The 19,804-nt window shown below is 44.2% G+C and overlaps 1 protein-coding gene across 2 annotated transcripts in view; it reads left to right on the top strand.

Annotated features, from left to right (window-relative positions):
* Window positions 1–19,804, top strand: part of SPOCK1 (SPARC (osteonectin), cwcv and kazal like domains proteoglycan 1) — a 560,476-nt gene that overhangs the window by 323,854 nt on the left and 216,818 nt on the right. Inside the window, exon 4 of one of the 2 annotated variants that reach the window (XM_024121302.3) lies at window positions 18,769–18,864. The exons of the other annotated variant lie outside the window; for it this stretch is intronic. Within the exon in view, the coding sequence (XP_023977070.1) occupies window positions 18,769–18,864 (96 nt within the window). The remainder of the gene's footprint in view (window positions 1–18,768; window positions 18,865–19,804) is intronic. 2 annotated transcript variants of the gene reach the window in all.

The raw sequence follows: 19,804 nt of genomic DNA, 5'->3' as shown, positions 1-19,804 counted from the left end.
GGGATCTTCCCGGACTAGGGCACGAACCCGTGTCCCCTGCATCGGCAGGCAGACTCTCAACCACTGCGCCACCAGGGAAGCCCATCTGCCACTTTTTGACCTTGGTCTAGTTACTGACCTCTTTAGATCTCAGCTACTTTATCTCTAGAATAGGGAGTTATATGTTCCCATGCACTTGTAGCTAGCCTAGTGTCTGGGGATTCCCCTCCACAGTGACCCCCCCCCCCCAAATGCATCAGATCAGAAATAAGCAGTCACTGCAAAGTTACTTTGTGGTTTCCAGATCTGCCTGGAAACTACAACATTTGACTAACCCAGGGCCTTATGGAACTTTCTACCACAAATACCCAAGTAGAGGAACATGAGCCATACTGCTGAGAAGTTTGGGGTGTGGCCTGAAGCAGTCTTCCACAAACCTTAAATTCCTTTGAAATCTTAGGTTTCATCTTTAAACATTCATACACATTTTGAAGTATATTCCTTAATGTCTGTGTTTACTGTGGTATAAAATTGTGTAAAATTGCCCCCCACTGAAGTTTATATTCCAGGAAGGTGCTATCATCATAGCTACTCTGGTTTCCTTTGTACATTAGATATGGTGGCGCTCCAGCTTTCTCTCTTGTCCCAAGAGCTTAGTTGATGTGTCTTCTCTAGGTGAATAGGGGGAGTCTAATCTCAGGGGCCCTACAGAGCGCGGTTCTCCTTTTGCTGGCTCAAAGGCCGTACCTTGGTAGAGTGTCAGTTCTCTAAGGGGTTGAGGCTGTTTACCTCTTTGCTTAGGTGGAAGCTGGATTTTTGACATTTCTTAGAAGGAATATACCTGTTTTCTATAGGGGCAAAACCAGCCTCCTCTCAGGTCCTAGATGAGAAAGCCTAGGCAAAGCTTGGTTCTTGGCACGTAATAAATGTTCAAAACGTTTTCTCCCACTGAAATTACATACCCTGCCACCCATCAACCCCGGCTCGTATTTATCCCTCACTGGGCAAGGGTTTATCTTTCATTTGCCTGAGTCACAGTGCTTGTGAATGTTTAGTACACGGTATTCATTTGGGCTGCACCTAATTAAGGAGCAAATATATATTTTTTCCTTGGAATGGAAACATTGAGGTTTCTTAAAAAATTGGGATAGAACTTGCTAATTAAAACATATATTTGCATAAGAATGGAATATTTCTACAACAAAATTATCATGATTTAATGTGCTGTGAATTCTTCCTCCCATTATCTCTAATTCAGATATTAACTTCCTTCAAAATGAGCTCAAGGGCCGATTCCTCCTCAGGAGGCCTCCTCAGGCCCCACCAATCTCTCCCTCCACCCCTGTTATTAGCCCCGATCATTTGTGTCCTGAAACTGGCACTTGGTGTGTGAGGCATTGGTTTTGTTTGTTTTATTAAGCCTTTGTCTCATTATTGATCCTAATTGGTTTGAGGGCGTAGACCACAGCTATCAAGAAACGCCTATTCAGTCATTGAATATTTTGTAGTTGTTGAGTAATTGCAATGTGCCAAAAGTGTGCTGTCGGGAAATAATGGTGAACTAGATAAACCTGATCCCTTCTTTCTGAATGAAAAATGAAATCAGTGCCCCTGTGAGAGCACACTGGTCCTCGAGAAGTGACATAACTTTCTGGTGTCTGAATGGTTCTGATTGTACTGAGCTGGCAGTACATACTACATAGAAGGGCTTTGGGTTTGACTCAGACAGGCCTGGGTTGGTCTGGTTGCACCACTTACCAGCTCTGTGACCGTGGCCGACTTATTTCTCCTCTCTCAGCTTCAGTTTTTTCATTTATAAAATAGGAATAAAAATAATATCTCTTTCATAGGTTGGGAAGATTATAGTAAGTCCCCTACATACGAATGAGTTCCATTCCGAGAGTGCGTTCGTAAGTCCAATTTGTTCCTAAGTCCAACAAAGTTAGCCTAGGTACCCAACTAACACAATCGGCTATACAGTACTGTACTATAATAGATTTATAATATTTTTCACACAAATAACACAAGAAACACAAGAAATAAAAAAACATTTTAAATCTTACAGTACAGTACCTTGACAAGTACAGTAGTACAGTAGAGCAGCTGGCATACAGGGGCTGACATTGAGTGAACAGGCAAGAAGAGTTACTGACTGGAGGAGGGAGAGGAGGTGGGAGGTGGTAGAGCTGAAGGATCGTCAGCAACGGGAGACGGAGGGCAAGCTGCAGTTTCACTCACGCCTGACGTTGATGGCACAGGTTCTGGTTCTTTGCTGGATTCAATTCTGTCTACCCTCTTGAAAAAAATGATCCAGTGTTATCTGGGTAGTAGCTCTTTTTTTTCTCATCATAGATGACATGGTAGCACTGGATTGTATACTGAACGGCTGCTGCATCCTTTGTGTGCCATTCTACGTTCGGGTCCTGTGCCTCAAGAACTAACAGTGCCTCCTCAGATAAAGAAAATCCCCTTGCCATTTCCTGCATCGTGAATCTCTTTGATTCTTCAGTTACTTCTTCCTCTTGTCTCTCTGTCCTTTCTCTGGGCCTCCAATTCCATCAGGCCTTCATTAGTAAGCTCCTTGTGTTGCACAGCAACAGCACACAAATAATACATAACAAACAAAAAATAAACATTTTTAATCTTACAGTACAGTACCTTGAAAAGTACAGTAGTACAGTACAACAGCTGGCATACAGGGGCTGGCATCAAGTGAACAGGCAAGAAGAGTTACTGACTGATGGAGGGAGAGGACGTGGGAGGTGGTAGAGCTGAAGGATCGTCAGCAATAGGAGACGGAGGGCAAGCTGCAGTTTCACTCACGCCTGACGATGGAACGCACGTTCACCATCTTTGAAAGTTCTCAACTTGAAGGTTCGTATGTAGGGGACTTACTGTAATTGAGATAAGACAGCACCTGGCTCTTAGCAAATAATAGTAATTGGTTAACTCTTCAGTATAATTTAGAAATATTTGAGCTCCTATTGTGTGATAGATCCTGGGCTAGATGCTATGCCAAGTATTGAGGTCTGTGTGTATGTGGTGGCAAAGCTCCTTACCCTTAAAGACTTCTGGTAGCAATTTTCTTTGGTCTAAAGTTTCCTAGTGCTGATATAAATTGAATGCAGACATGAATGGGTACACATTAAATTTGTGGCTTTTTTGGGGTGGCATATTCTGTTGCTAACCTTCTTGCTTTAGGAATAGAATAAATGAAAATGGTAGCACCAGGACAGTGTTTTGGTCTGGTCTGGGACCCTGCTGCATCGAGCGGCAACCTGGGTCAGGAGGAAGGTCATTGCCATCACAGTGCTATCTGCTCTCCCAGGTGTGTGTGTTGCCCCCTTCCCTGGAGCCTTGCTAGAACTCCAGGAAGCAGGGCTTGCTACCTGGTTTCAAAGATGGCACCAAGGGCCCATCCAGATTACTGACTTAGCTGAGGATCCAGAGTGGGGACCAGAACCAGGTTTCCTGATTCCTAAGCTAGTCCTTTCCCGGTGCTTTGGAGACTCAGGGTTTAGAGTCAGACGCCAGCCTCGGCACCCACTTTGAGCTTCAGTTTCCTCTTCTGTGCAATGGGAAATAGCACTCATTGCTAGGGGTTTGGTGGAGATGACGTGAGAGAATGTAATGGCCCTGCACGGAGCTTGGCTCCTGAGTCTGTGAGTATGAGCCGTGGGAGTGCTCTTGTCGGTATAGCCATGCGGAGAATCTCTGAGACCCCCTGGGTGTGAAGTCTGTTTCTGCAGCTTACTTGCTGTGTGACCTTGGGTTAGTCACTGATCCTTGCTAAGCCTGTGTCCTCATGAGTGAAATGGGGACAGTGCCAATTAACACACGCAGTCCAAATAGCAAGCGCTCAGCAAATGTTAGTTACCACTATGATGGCGATGATGCTGACGATTTTGCTTTGCCTCTCCGCTCTTTCCCCCTCATCCAGAATGAAACCCATGACTGTGGGCCTCAGACCTGGGCCTTTTGTCATCTCTAGCTGCTGCAGTAGCTGGCTCTTGCCTTCCTGAAAGGGTCCTCAGTGAGGTACAGAGGCTGCTGCAGTGCCCTGAAACCAGGTCTCATTCCCTTGACCTCTCCCAGGCAGCCAGCAGCTGGAGTCTAGGAGGTCAGAGGCAGAGCCTGGGGCTGTGGATGGCTCCTTCAGCAGACAACCCAGAATCCTTGGTCCAGCCACCTCCTGGAGCTGTTATCCATGTGTAAGACGCTGAGCCTCTGACCTTGTCTACTGCAAGGAAGCTCGGCGGCAGGGGAAGCAAATCTGCCAATGCACAAAACACAAATTCAGGAAATTTTGGAAATTCAGCTTGAAAGGGCTAAGACTCCTTGCCGCTGGCCCTGGGCTTTTAGGTCGGACTTGGACTAAACAGGTAACCAGCTGGTGTCCTCCTCACCTGACCAAGATGAGATTGTTAACCAGGCAGCCTGCAAACAATTCAGGCCAATGTTGATGAGAGATTCCTGCCGCGGTTTGAAGGAATACCAAGAAATTACACCGTCATCATCCGGTTAGCTACAATGTATTGCATTGCTTATTATATACCAGGCACCGCACTAAACACTTTATGCAAATCATCATGGATTCTTAGCAACACCCCTATTGAAGTAGGGGCCATTAGGCCCCTCATTTTATAGTTGTGGGACCTGAACCTCAGATGCTTAGTGACTTACTTGCTTAAGGTCGCACAGCTAAGGAGTAGCTGAGGTGGAAATCTGAGCTGTGTTTGACATTGAAGATCTTGCTCTTAACTGTTACGCTAAAAACGTGACCCAGGGTAATGGGGGCTCAAGTGAAGGATTGTAGTCCCTTACCTCTCTGAGCCTTAGTTTCCTCATCTTTAAAGAAATAGCACCAGAGTGGGGCTTGGGAGATTCCTTCCAGAGCTGTTGTTCTCGGTCTTCTTTCTCTGTGGGCATCAGGTGTGCATAGGGCTGAGTGTTATCACAAGCTCGTCTCCCAGCAGTGAAGTTCCAGCTACTGAGGAGAGGGGGACTGTGTTTGCATATTGTTTTGGCTCATTGGCAGGAATCATAGCTCACTGTCTTTAGGACAGACAGCTAAGCGGGATGACGTAAGCTTGCAAACTCTCATCACATCATGCAGGCCAGGCTTATTGGCGGTTCTGGGTCCTTAACTGGCACAAAACAGGACTGGAGGAATGCAGTTAGACAATTAGAAGACGAAAGCTGTAACATGGACCCCTGGGCAAACCTTCCCCTCACCCCAGCCACTCCTGCACACCTTGTCTGATGGATGGCTTAACGTTGAATGTGAAAGCTCTGGGACTCGCAGTGATGACTTACTGGGTAAAGGCTTTCTTTCCCTCTCCAGATGACCCCTCATCCCAGACTGGGTGCTCAACCTGTGTTATAATTGTATCTTGTATTCTGTGTTCTCTCCTGTACTACCCTGAGTTAATAAACAGGGTTGCTCAGAGGTTCTAAGGAATAGAATGACGTGACTCGTGAACAAAACTGATCATTGGCAAGCATTTCAGACACAAGTGCACGTGGTTCAGTCTTAATTCTCCAAAGACGAAGATGTGATATTGCTTTGACTCCCCTACCAAGTTAAGTAGTTTACTCAGTTCTAGCCTGAGAAGTAACAAGAAAGTAAGGGAGCTCTCTGTTCTTTGATCATTCCATTTTCAGTGTTTCTTTGAGATGAATTCATACAAAACTTGGCCCAGTTTCTTTTGCCTGTTATATGATGCGTGTGGGGGGGGGTACGTGTGAGCATGTGTGTATATGTACAAAAAGGGAAATAGAAAGTCGCTTAACTGATATTATACAACTGACATCTCCCATCACTTTGCCTCATTGTCCTGTGTATAACAGGGTGAAAATGTCACCCTGAAATTCTGTAGAATTAGAACAAGGAGAAAAATCAGCTATCCTGGATCATATATTTGGTCCCAAGCTCTTTCAGTTCCTGGCTTTGTAACAAAAAATCAATATCAAATCTAGTTGTGCTGGCAAAGACACAGGCTCGAAAAGGCTACCGTGGAACATTGAAAGCACTAGAAGTCCTTGAGTCTTAATGCCCGAGAACATAAAATATGGATTTATTACGTTTAGTTTTCGGAAGAGTTTATATTTCCCTGCTTTTCTTGTGGTTTTATATTTGGGTACGAAGTGTAGTATATGAATCTTTTTAAACTTGATCCCAGTAACTATGTGCTCATTGACCATATGAGTCAATTTTCTGCCTCTAAACATAACATAACATAACTTTCCTGGCCATTCTCAGGCTGGAAAGTTGGGTTTTGTTTTTTGTCTGATTTGACTGACATGGGGACTGAACTCCCAGGGGCCCAGAATGGAAGCACAGAACAGTCAAGCATTTCATGGTTGGTCTGATTTAATCAAGTTTGGCTTCTTCTTATCTGTCGCATGAGCCTCTCTTGTGGTTCTTGGCTCAACAAATTATTATGAAAATGGTTTCACATTTGCTGCCTGCTTCCAACTTTGGGAAGGATATTTACAGTGTTTCTATCAGTCTGAGTCATATCGGAGCAACATCAAGTACCTTCCATATCTACTTAGGGTTAGAACTAATTTGTTTATAGCTGGAGGGTCATATGCAGTGCTGGCTCCAATGTGGCCTGGTTCTTTAGGGCTTTGGGAGCCTTAATGGCTTTCAGTTACCTAATGGAAAATATATTTTGGAAATAGGAAATAGTAAACACTCTTTGTGAGTAATTCTTACCATGGTGTGGGATTTGATAGTGAAAGGGAGAAAATGTCGTTGCTGCCACATTCAGGAGAGGACAAATAGAATGTATCTTTTTTTTAAAGCTGGCTCATCAGGTGAAAGGGAGGAAATAACCTTTACTGAGTGTGCTCTTTGAATTGTCACAACAACCCTATGAAACAAGAATTATTATCCCAGGTTCGTGAATGAGGAAACGGAGGTGGGAGGGGCCGGGGAACGTGGACTGATGCTCACGCCATCAGGAAGGGATGAGACAGGGCTTCACACTCAGGCAGCTCTATCACATCTGCATTCCTTTTGCTCCACGGGTAGAGTTCTTTGTGGTTTTATTTCAGATATAGAAAAAGTGTTTGGATGGCACAGACTCTTTTAAGGAGGCTGAATGGAGTTGTGAAAACCTCAGTCTCTCCCATGTATGGGCGTGTGGCCTGGTCAGTTTTCTTAACCCCTCTGAGGTTTCATCTCCTCAACTATAAAAATGGGCACACTATCCCCAAGTTCACATGGTTGTCCTTATTAATAATAGGTACCAGGATTGGACAAAATTATTAATATGGGCGTGTCCATGGGGCTCCCTGCTCTGTCAGCCACCAAAGAGAATCCTGGAATTGCCAACCCCATTTTTTCTCTCCTCCTTCCTTGTAAATAGGGCAAAAAAAAAAAAAAAGTCTCTCTGGTTGGGAGAGAGGCTAAGCCAGTCAGAATAATTAGGGCCAAAGAAAAAAAGACATTTCGATTGGGAGAGGATGAGGGATTTTGGTGGAGAGTGTGTGGTGAGGCCAGGCTCTTCTGGGGGTAGTGGGGGGAGGATGGGATGTGGATCACTGTGGCTGGGGACTCTGTATTTCCATCCTTTTCGCATGCTTTTCAGAGATATTAAAGGATGGAATTCATTTTTTAAGTTAAATGAATACGCTGTGCTCTGATTTTAAGCCATGTAGGATTTGGGATTCGTAGGGGATGATCTTTAAAAAGAATAATCATGTTTCATTCCTGTCCTACCCCTAGTCTCTTCATGACATTTTTTTTTTCTTAGATTCCATATATTTGTGTTAGCATACGGTATTTGTTTTTCTCCTTCTGACTTACTTCACTCTGTATGACAGACTCCAGGTCCATCCACCTCACTACAAATAACTCAATTTCATTTCTTTTTATGGCTGAGTAATATTCCATGGACTTGAGGATATGGGGAGGAGGAAGGGTAAGATTTGACAAAGTGAGAGAGTGGCATGGACAGATACTACCAAACGTAGGGTGGATAGCTAGTGGGAAGCAGCCTCATGGCACAGGGAGATCAGCTCGGTGGTTTGTGACCCCCTAGAGGGGTGGGACAGAGAGGGTGGAAGGGAGGGAGACACAAGAGGGAAGAGATATGGGAACATATGTGTATGTATAACTGATTCACTTTGTTGTAAAGCAGAAACTAACACACCATTGTAAAGCAATTATACTCCAATAAAGATATTAAAAAAAAAGTTATTTTGTAGCTATAAAATGCTGTCTGTGCCAGTTAAATTTTACCAAGGAATATTAAATATCATGCCTTCAAAAAAAAAAAAGAATAATCATGATAGTAAATCACAGAAAGTACAATCAGCGTGTGTGGAGCGTGGGGTGAGCCCTTCACATGCTTCATCGCATGTAATCCTCTAACAACCTAGGAAGCATCCAGGACAGGGCCCAGCATATCTCCTGTGCTCAGGAAATGTTCCTTTGTCCCTCAGTCATAACGCAGGGTGGCCACTCCCTCCCCTGCCCCCCTCCTGCTGCCACCTGTCCTTAATTCGGCCCCTGGCAGTGCCCCATTTACCATCTCACGCTGGGGGAGTAGGAACCTAGGTGGCCTGTTGTAATCTGGAGGAAAAGCTAATGCAAACCCAGGGCCAGTCTTCAGTGAAGTGCTGTAACTGAAGCCTATACCTCTTTCCTGACAGTTAAAAAAAAAAAAGTTTGATTGAGAAGATCATGAAGGAAATATATGTGCATCTATAAGTCATTTATTCACCATCCCTTACACATAATAATAAATCAAGAGAATGCTGGTGCTGGTAGTTTGGTTCCAACTTACAATAGACTCCACTGGAAAGGCTCTCTGCTGGTGGGCCTGCTCTGAGCCTGCAGGTGCCCTCTGTGGTCAGTGTGGGATGTCAGCAACCCAGACAGAAGGACAGCTGTGCTGGCCTCTGATAGGAGTGGACAGGACTTGTCAGCAGGCCATTCAGAGACCCCAGGCTGGATACCAGAGAACCTGGACAAAAGGAGACTCCAGCCGCCTGAGTTGAGACTGGACCTGAGAAAATCTGTGTCACTTAGGACAAAGGACTATACTTGTAAAAAAAAAAAAAATATGTGTTCAGTGAAAGTGTGCTGTACTCTCCTATTCCAGAGCGGCTGGTGCGGTTCTGGTTTGGCGTGTGCCCTCTGCCGTCACATGGCTGGGTTCGTCTCTGGGCTCTGATACTTATTTGGCATTGTGTCTCTTTGGCAAGTTCCTTAATATCTGGTTCTCAGTTTCCTCACTTGTGAAATGGGGTTAATTGTCCTATCTTTATGGAGCATTTGAGAATTAAATAAAACAACCCAAGTAGATTGCATAAGACATTGTCTGGCACGTAGTTAATGTTTAATAAATGTCAGCTATGATGATATTTATGTGTAGTTTTTCCTGTTTATATTAATTACGCTGGTTGTAACAGATTAAAAGCAACTTCAATTTGTAGGGCTATATTAGCATTTCCTAAATATGTCTGTTAACTTGTATCATAACAGCCCTAAGAAGCAGTTGGGTAACACAGGTGAGAAAACAGAGGAAACAGAGACCCAGAAGGGCAAGTCATTTGTCTTACGTGCCCAAGTGGTAAAGAGAAGGGCCAGGAATTCAGCTGAGTGGCTCCCTGGGCTTCTCCCTTTCTTCTGTGAGCCTCTCTAAAAGAATTTCCCCTTGTCTGGCTTTTCCAGCCGGCAGGGACTCATACCTACCTCTCGGTGTGTCTGGCAGTCCCCTGTAATTGAGAAGCCCTCGTGGGGGACGTGCAGGTGGGCTCAGCGCAGGCCATCTGGGAGGCCCGAACAACTTGGTACATAGGCTGCAGGCGCTTGACTGGAGTTCTCCATCACTCCAGGGCTCTGTGTTTGCATTCTTGGGAACCCCTTCCTTGAACCCACCCTTCAGTGTGCTCTTAGGGGTTCCAGTTGGCTTCTTGGAATCCATTCTAGCCTGTCAGCCTTAACAAGTGTGTTCTGTGGGTTTTTGAACACCACTGATGGTTCTTCTAGAGCAATTGAAAAAGATGATACATAGTGAATCTTGCCTTTCGCGCTTCTGTGCTACAGGATAGTGTTAGGGTTATGAGTGTGTTTTCTGGTCTGTCTGCCCGGGTCCTCATCACGGCTTTACCACTTGCAGAATGTTTGACCTTGGGCCTTGTGTGTTGACCTCTCTTGGCATCTTCATGTCAGCTGTACATCCAGTCGTGCCAGTGGCAGTGGCAGTGATAGTACTTTTCTCCTAGGGCTCACTAGGTGAGTTAACTCGTGCAGAGCGCTTAGAACCTTGCCAGGAACCTGTAAGTGCTCTGTAAAGCTTCGTTAGGCATTTGTTTTTCCTCTCACTTAACTGTCGCTCTTTCCAGAGACTAGCCTGGGCCAGCCTGCCACAGACATTGGCCTCTGTCTGTGTTTGCCGAGCGGTGAGAAGGGTTGTTTTGCCTTCACCAGTAGCTGGACTTGACTGTGCATTTCTCTAAAACTGAGGCCAGGAAGCCGTTTCAGGATCTGAGGACACTGGGACGCTTGTAGTCACGGCCGCAGCTGGTAGAACTGTTGGATCCTGGTGCATAGTCCTGCCATCTACTTTCCGCCACCCTGCTGCGAGGACTCATCGCTGCCAAGGCCTGAGCTTTTTCATCTCGTAGAGTCTTGGAGGTGAAAGCCACCTGCCAGATTGTATGGTCCAATCAGTCATTTCCTGTGAACTGTTGACTAGTGTCTGCTTGAATACTCTAAGGGACAGGAACCTCACTACTCAGAGGGAAGGCAGACCTTTTGCAACAAGGAAACCTTCCTTTCCCTTAGATGTGTCGGCTGCCTTATAACTTCTGCTCATATGAGTTTTCTCTTTACCCTGAAACCATGCAGAATAAAGTCTAAATCTTACTTGACCCTGTGGCAACACCAGACTCACTCATTTTTTTATCAAATTACTCCTGTTTGCCAAATACTTTGCTAAGTGCAGGCAGTACAACAGTAAATGAAATGCGGGCCCCAGTCGCTCTTGCAGAGCCTGCGGTCTCGTGGAGAGATACAGGTAAACAAGCAAAAGTGGCATTCAGTTGGAGAAGACTGTTGTAAAGAAACAGGCGGGGGACTGTGACGGAATAAATCATCTTCTTCGGAGTCACTGGGATTCTCACTTCTTAGGAGGAAATGTTTCAGCTGCATCCTGATGACAAGGAGGGAGCCCGCTGAGCAAAGGGTGAGGGAGTCGCCTGTCATGCAGAGGAAGCCACCTGTGCATGGCCCAAGGGTGGGAGCGGGCCGATGCATTTGGGGAGCGGGGATGGTGCCCCTGGAGTGCACAGGGGGAGGGGACCGTGGCGGGATGTGAGATTGCAGGGTCAGCAGAGGCCTGTTTGAGAGTTGGACTTGACCCCAAAGGTGATGGGCGGCCGTGGAAGGGTTTTAAGCTGATGAGCCTGGCAGTTGGATGGAGACTGGATTTGGTGGGGCTGCAGGCGATGTGAGATGAGAAGTGGAGGCTAGGAGCAAGGCTAGTTGCAATATTGCAGGTGAGCAGATAGGTGACACCCGGGGTCAAGGGCCGGAAGCACACGCAAGGGAGGAGTGGGGAATTGGGGATGTGATTTAAAGGCAGAACGTATGGGACAGCACGATGTGTTGAACAAAGGGAATCAGAGAAAGGAGGTGAAATGAAGGCTGACTCTTAGATTTCTCCCTCGACCGTGAAGTGGGGGGGGTGATGCTATTTATTGATGACTCTTAGAAACCAATCAATATGTTTCCCTTTTGTCAGCCTGCCGCCTTGCTTCTGCAGCAGAGCTGAGCCAGATCTGGCAGGGCAGTGCTTTCTCCCAGACACAGTGGGGGGATGCATGCAGCTCTCTAGGTTTTGTTTGATCAAATTTACAAAAACCTCTGCTCTTTTGAAAACTGTTATGCTGCTGGCTGGACATTACTAATAATATTAAGAATAAAATTAAAAATAGCATTAGCATCTGTGTTTATCAAGCCAGGGCTAAGGACTTTGTAAGCCTGCTGTTAATTGATGCCTCATAACAAAGCGAGTTAGGGGTAATGGTTTCCATTTTACAGAGGAGCAAACCAAGGCTTGAACTGATTTAGTGAACCAGCCCAAGGCTGCCAAACAAATATATAGCACGGATTGAAATCCAGATCTGTCAGAATCCAGAGCCTAAGCTCTTACCCACTCGCCAGAGGTATTCCTCATGTTGACAATATCCCATCTTTTGGAAGAATTCTACTTTCCCCCTCCTTTTGGAAGTGGCAGCATGTCATTAATCCACATTACTTAAGAGGGATTTTCTCTGATGTCCCTCTCATCAGCCTGATTAATTTATGAAGGAGAGACAGTTATACAAGAGTGACATCGCTCCTCATCTACATAGTTTCTTGTTTACATGTGCAACGTTAGAAAGCACGCTACAAATCAAAAAGTTGTAAGCCAGGTAGAGTAAATAATTTTTGTTGACGACTTGGTGAGATACTTTAAATTGACTTAAGCAGTATCGTATGCAAAATTCTTAAGGCTTAGAGAGACAGAATGATTTTCTCATTTAGCTAAAGCACGCCTTACCCTTCAGGTAAACATGGTAATGCCATCCTAAGGAAAAAGGGGTAAATAGCAGTAATGATAAGGAAATCATACACTGAACATCAGTAATTAGAAGCAGCTCTTGGGATTTCCCTAGGGAGGTAACAAGAAGATGCTCAGGCCTGGAATCCCTGCGTTGTCCTTTTTACTGAGAGAGAGTCATCTCATGCTTTAGCCTTGATTTTGGGAAATGGCCTCATCCCGAGTGGATAGTGATACTGAAGCTCTCATGAGCCTCATCATCGAAGGTACCAGATCAGACACCACTTTCCCTCTATCATGAGGCTGAGCAGTCACTTTGTGGGGTAGGAAGACCAGATCATCATCCTTTGACTTGTCAGTGGCCAAGCCCAGAAAAGTGTTCAAAGTTTATCAGCCATGTCCACAGTGACAGTTACCAAATTTAGGGCATTAAAAGACAGAAAGTCATCAGTTAGTTGTTTGTTAAACCAAGGTAATCATTAGCCTAAATGAAGTTTCATTAAGGGTAATGTACTCATTAGGCATAAAATGGCTTGAAAAAGCTTAACTGTCATCATTTCTTAGAATAACAACAACCTCAGCTAATATGGTTGACTTTCACCCTTGTGCAACAAGCAATCAGCATTTAATTAGTCGAGCACTTTGATTTGTTGATTAGAGCGCATCCAGGACGTGAATATGGATGACGCTCTTCAAGTAACATGTTCAGATCAGCCGCCGCTTTTCTGAAACTACTTGTCCAGTGAGTTTCAAAGGCTCGCAATGAATATGGATGTTGTTAGTGATTATTTATAGAAGAACTCCTCTATTCCCATCCTTAGCCTTAACAAAGTTATTTTTGAGTTAACTGTGACCTGATTTTTAATTCCAGGAAAAGAATGCTTTGCTGTTATTTTCCTTTTCAAACTCTGAGCTCCTCAAAATGAAGGAGACGTCTCAGGCTGTGAACATCTAACTTATTTACAAATGGAGGAAACAATTTTTGAGCTCAAATAAAGCCTCCAAGTGCTGTTCAGCACCATCTTTACTCATTACTGCTCCTGGAGGCATGTATGCATGCTGGAAACGCCGAAAAATTGTTATGTCACATGCGTTTGTGTGTGTATGTTCTTGTGTACGTCTATATCAGGGTGCATAAATCAGGTCTCAAGGGGAGTTGCATACCGGCTTGTCCTGGGCTTTAGTCTGGCTTCTCTGGTTTGTCCTGTTGCATGATGCCTTCCGGTTTTCCCTTTTATATCGAAAACAAGGAGGACATTAAGATATGTATATGTATACTAGCAGTATATTCCCATGACAAGTGTTTTGTCCAGATTATGAACAAGCAGGCAGCAGAACCTCCTACTACTACTCCTTTTATTTATCATTTCACTTTCTCCTTTACACTATTCTATTACTTGTTTTCCCTGCCTTGGGATTGGAAGTCCTGAAGACTTGCTGTGGCTACAGGAGGCTGGGCTGTCATTAGAGACTGAGTCGTGAGAATGGGATCAGGATTGTTTGGACATGATTGTATCCAATGACGCAGGGCCAGGTTCTGCTTACAGGGTTGGCAGCACATTGTGCCTTGAAGCCCTGGGCCTCCCTGTGGGATGGAGCATTCATCTTCACCCTGGGAAGCTGCCGGGCAGGGGGCCGAGGCATGGGTGCCACATCTGGGCCTCGACTGGGTTGGGAGTTGCGTGGCCTGCTCTGTTGCAAATTCAATATATATATATAAGTCACATGGGTTTTCTCTTCTTATTTTCCCCTCTGTGGAGTGGAACTGGCTATATTTATAATACAGATTCTTTAGCACTGAGGAACAGTTGATGTTGTGAAAAAGATGCTGAGAAAGAGACAGAATGTACCATTCATTGTAGTCTTTGTCAAAATTGGGATTAAATAGCCTTTTTCATTGGGGTACAGAATTTCCTTTTCTCTTCCTTTTCATTTTTCTGGGGGAAAGCTTATATTGCCTTACTTGTTCAAATGAAGTATTTACACGACGTATTTTCTAAGGTTAACACTGGAATTGGCACCGGGGCTTAGATTACATCCCAAATGTCACAACTCTGGGACCCACTTAATAAGGTTCTATTTATATTAGCAGGGAGAATATTAAAGTTCTCCCAAGAACAGCTTGAAATGTTACAGTGGCTTTGTTTCTGAGGCATGACAGGAATGAAGTGCATTATTAATTTAGAAGCAGCTGGGTAGAGCGGTCTTCCTCCCCCCCTTAGAATTAAGTGATGAGAATGGGCATTTGTGAAATTGACTGAATGCTCTTTGGGGGATGCTTATTAAAATCCTAACATCATTCCAAAGTTTTGTAGCAGATTCATTATCAGCTGTAATCTTATTAGGACTGTTTTGTTTGGTAATCACCATTCCATTCATGGAGCCCCTACATGTGTATCATGCTTCTCTGTTGGTCTAGGCCTTCTGGTCTCTTTTTTGTTCTGATGAATTAATTCCTCTCCTTTTCTGTCAATCAGGTCCCTCACCCTCTCTCTCACTCGTGTTGGGCATTGTCTTGCTGATGCCTTTCTTTCTTCCTGGGCCACCTCAAGAGGACAGTTCCCCCGTGTCTACATTGTTCCTTTTAATTATTAATTTTTTTTTTTCCTGAGAAAAATGACATGCTAAAGCTGTCAGTGGAAAACTTGCCTACTGCATTGTGAAGCAGAGTGGACTTGCTAAATAGATTCCGTTTCTATTCATGGTGTCACCGTCTCATTCCCTCAGTTCATATTCACAGTGTTATGAGCAGAGGCCTCCTTATAGAATCAGTTCTGGGCTCAAGTTCCAACCCAGGAAGGCTTTCTAATTACTCAAAGCCTCCACTTCCTTGTTTGTAAAAGAGGGATTCATAAATCCATCCATCTATGCATCCATTCATTCACTGAGTACCTATTATGTGCCAAGCAGTGTTCTGATACTATCCTACTACACCTATGGCAGTAGACAAAAATGCCTGCCTTCGTGGAGCTTAGATTCTGGTGGGGGGAGACAGTCGACAGTCAAGCTAAGTAGGTAAAATCTAGAATCTGTTAGTACAAGTACCAAGGAGAAAAAGTAAAGCAGGGAAAGGAGATATAAAGTGGAGAGCTGATACTTTTTTGGAGTGGGGTGGGATGGCTGACATTTTGGATGGGGCTGGGGAAGGCCTCACTGAGAGGGTGACAGTGAGCAAAGACCAGAGGAAGTGAAGAGTCAGATGAAGGGAGCCCTGTGGTGAGGAAGCAGCAGGTACAAAGGCCCAGTAGAGGAGGTGAGCCTGGCGGGTCTGAGGGATCTCAGGAGCATCTGGGGGAGAGTGAACAGAGGGGAGAGTATTGGGAAATGAGAACAGAGAGGTGATGGGCCGTGTAAATATAGTAAGACTCTGACTTTACTCTGAAGAGGGTCAAAGGGCAAAAGCGGGGAGACCACTTAGGAGACTTGTTCTGACATAGGCTGGGGTGATGGTGGCTTGGACCAGGGTGGTGGTAGTGAGGGCAGTAAGATGCAGTTGAATTCTTGCTGTCTTTTGGTAGATTTGCTGATGGACTGCAATGGGAGAAGACTCTGGGAGGAGCCTCGGGTAGGTCAGGAATTCACTTTGGGACATGTTAGAATTTCTCCTATTGATTGTTGGATATATTGGTCTGAATGTCAGGAAGGGACCCAAGTTGGATATGTAAAGGTTTTGGGCGTCATCAGCCTGTCCTTGGCTTTTAGAACCATGATATTGGATGAGATCACCGTGGGAGTGAATGTAGGCAGAAAAACAAAGAGGTCTGTTGACTAAGACCTGTGACTCAGGTCCCCAGTGTTCAGAAGTTGGGAAAATGAGGAGGAAGCACTAGAAGAGGCTGAGAGGAAACTTCTCGAGAGAGGGAGGAAAACCAGGAGAGTGTGACATCCTGGAAGCCAAGTGGAGAAAGTATTCAAGGGAGAGGGGGAGATCAACTGGGTAAAATGGCTGATAGAGCAAGTAAAATAAGGACTTAGGACTGATGGGGTTTAGGTAGCGGCCATAGATAGCTGAGAACCATCCTTGACATCATCGACTTTTCTCTTGATGATGGCTCTGTGGTGACTCAGGCAACCAGCAGGTTCTTTCCTGACCAGGCTGGACTTGAGATAATATACACAGGACAAAAAAAATCATGGCTTGGAAGAGAATCTGTGGGGGGAGGTGCTGAGCCTGAATGATATTAACAAAGCAGAGACATGTGTCAGGCTGACACTCGTTTTTCCACAGCACGGGGTCTTCATACTATGCCCAGGCTGGTTCTGTGACAGGTGGCGGTTGTCTGAAGGAAGACGGCAGCAACTCAGGTCCTCTGGGTCATCATCTCACAGGATCCACGGACTCAGGCTCTGAGGAAGATGAGTTTTTTCCCCCTTAAGAGTTCAGTGTGAATGATGTAAAAATCAATGGACAGAATGGTGGACTGGAATTCACAAGTCAAAAATAAACCCTCATAGTCATTGGAAGGTCTTTGGCGTATGATTATAGAAACAGTACAAAAAGGATTATTTTACCGATGGTGCTGGGAGATTTTGCAAAATACTTTAAGATAGGTAGTTCTCACATATAAATCACTCAAACACACACATTTAGTCATATTGTTAAGTATTTATTCAGAGGAGTTATGTATAAAAAAATGAGAACACATAAAAAACAAAGTCATGGTTGAATTCGCATCTAACCTAAGAACCCTAGACCTTAAAAGTAAACCCAGAAATTTTGACTACACTAAAGTTAAAATATGATCTGGGTCAAAAACAAACCACAAAGCAAATTAAGAAAAATATTACCACAAGTAAGTCAAAGAGATGATAGCCTTAATATATAAAAAGCACTTACAAATGAATAAAAATGCTAAAACTTTACAAGATGGACAAATACATAAACATAAAATTTCATAGAAGAAATATACACAGCATGAAAAAATGTTTAACTTCATTGGCATTCAAAGAAATATAAAATAAAGATACAATCTTTCTTCTGTTGTTAGACTATATTTTTTAAAAAGACAATGCTTATTCTCTTCTCTCCTTTTGACAGCTGTTTGTCCAGCCCTTCAGTGGGTTAAGTACTGTACTAGGCACCATATGAATTCTGGAAGGCAATTCATCATACACAGTACTGAGAAGAGAAAAAAAAAATTACTCTGTTAAACAGTAATTCATCCTTTAAGAGTATGTCCGAAAGAAATAATTTGAAATGAGGACAAATGCATATGTAGAAATGACGTTTATTGCAGCATTATTTACAAGACCAACATTTGGTTAAACTTTATGATGGATTAATTTTGGTCCTACCACAGGATGGAATAGTACAGAAACTTTAACGTCATGTTCTTAATAATTAGGACATAAGGAGACAGAAAACATCAGAATACAATACAGTTTATATTGTATGAGCCAAATTTTGTAAAATTAAAATAGTGATGTGATTATTAGAAGAACACTAAAATGTTAAAATGTTTATTTATGGATGGTGGCATTTCAAATTATCTTACCTTTCCCATATTTTGTATCTTTCTGGCTTAAAGAAGTCTCAACAATAGTGATGATGATGATGATTGAAATAGTGTTTACTGAGTCCTCACCATGTGTCAGGTGGTATATCAAGAACTTCACATAGATTATCTCATTTAATTGCTACAACTAGGCTATAAACTGGAGGATACTGCCATCTCCATTTTCATGGATGTAGAGACTGAACTCCGGGAAGTTACGTAGCTTGCCCAAGGCCAAACAGCTGTGAGGAACTGGTGCTAGATTTGAATCCATTTAATGGGTCCTCATCTCCTGCGTATTACCTCTCAATGAAAATGCATTGCTGTGATAATCAGAAAAGAAGAATCTTAAAAAACTTTTTAAAGAATACAGCGTGTTCCCAAATTTTATTTTTAAGCTTGTCTATTTTTGTAGAGAAGTAGTATCAGGATTTTTCTCTTGTAGTGGAATCTGGAATTTGAGTATCTACTTTGTGCCAGGCATGCTGCATATATTATCTTAGTTAATCCTCAGAACGGCCTTGGACAGTAGATACCGTGATTCTTATCCTGACTCTGTGCATGAGAAAACTGACCTGGAGTGGCACAGTGGCTTGTCCGTGGCTTGTCGTGCATAGCAGAGCTGGGATTCAAAGTGATTCTGCTTCCTTTCTAAGCAGGAACCCTCATACCTCATCCCACAGGGTATCGTGGTCTTTCTGTGTTTGCTGAGCAACATTTTTTTTTTTTAGTGGACCAAAATCAAGCAGACATCAGTATCTCACTCAAGACAGTCTCTCCTGTTGATGCCCATGGGCCCCAGAACTCCAGCATGTACAGGGACCAGAGTAAGTTTTGGTTGTGCGATTGGAGAGACACGTGCCTAAGTGGGTTCCGAGGGCTTTGCAGAATCAGTGAGCTTCCCACAGTGGTCCAAAGCACCCAAGATCCTGACTGTGTTGTCAAGATGGAGGTGATCGTCCTCTCAGGGGTATCTTGCCCAAAGCATTCTCTTTAGGTCACAGGGCAGCTTGAGTCATACTCATCACCCAGGTCCTCCAGCTTTCTTGGGTGGCAGTGTTATTTTCATTGCTGGATGTCAGTTTTCACAAAGCTAGTTGTGGGTCATCTCGTGAACTAGACAGCTTTTGCAAGCCCCTGGGGGCCAAGATTCTTTAACTCAATGAATATACGTCAAACTCATAGTGTATGTGGGACACCCTGTTGAGTACGGGCCACACAATGAGGACAAAATCAAGCATGGCTCTTGCTCTCCTGGAGCTTATAGTTCAGGGAGGACACATAGTAGTAATCAAATGATCACATAAGTCAGTGTAGTGTTTAAACAGTGATAAGTTCCAATTAGGTACACAGAGCTCCAGCAGGTTATAAAGGGAAGATTTGACATAGTTAGAAATGATCTGGGGAGGCTTCCCTGTGGATGTTGCATTGGAGCTGTGACTTGAGGGAGCCAAATAAGTAAAGCAGAGAGGAAAAGCATTGCAGCCAGAGGGAACAGCATGTTTAAAGGCCCTCTCATCACAGGTAGTGGGGTAAGCAAGAGTGTTTAAAGGAAGGCCAGAGTGCAGAGAGCAAGGGGACGGGGCAGGAGATGAGGAAGAGGGACTGGCTGGGGCCAGACCACACAGGGCCATGCGGGCACCTTAAGGAGTGTTGTCATTACCCTAGCAGCAGTAGAAGCCCACTGAAAGGTTTTCAGCTGGATGGGGAGGGTTGGATGACAGATTTGCGATCTGAAAAGTACCCACTGGCTGGATAGGAAGGGCT

Source organism: Physeter macrocephalus, chromosome 8 (assembly GCF_002837175.3).
Source record: "Physeter macrocephalus isolate SW-GA chromosome 8, ASM283717v5, whole genome shotgun sequence".
NCBI lineage: Eukaryota > Metazoa > Chordata > Mammalia > Artiodactyla > Physeteridae > Physeter > Physeter macrocephalus.
This window is presented reverse-complemented; position numbering and strand designations above follow the sequence as displayed.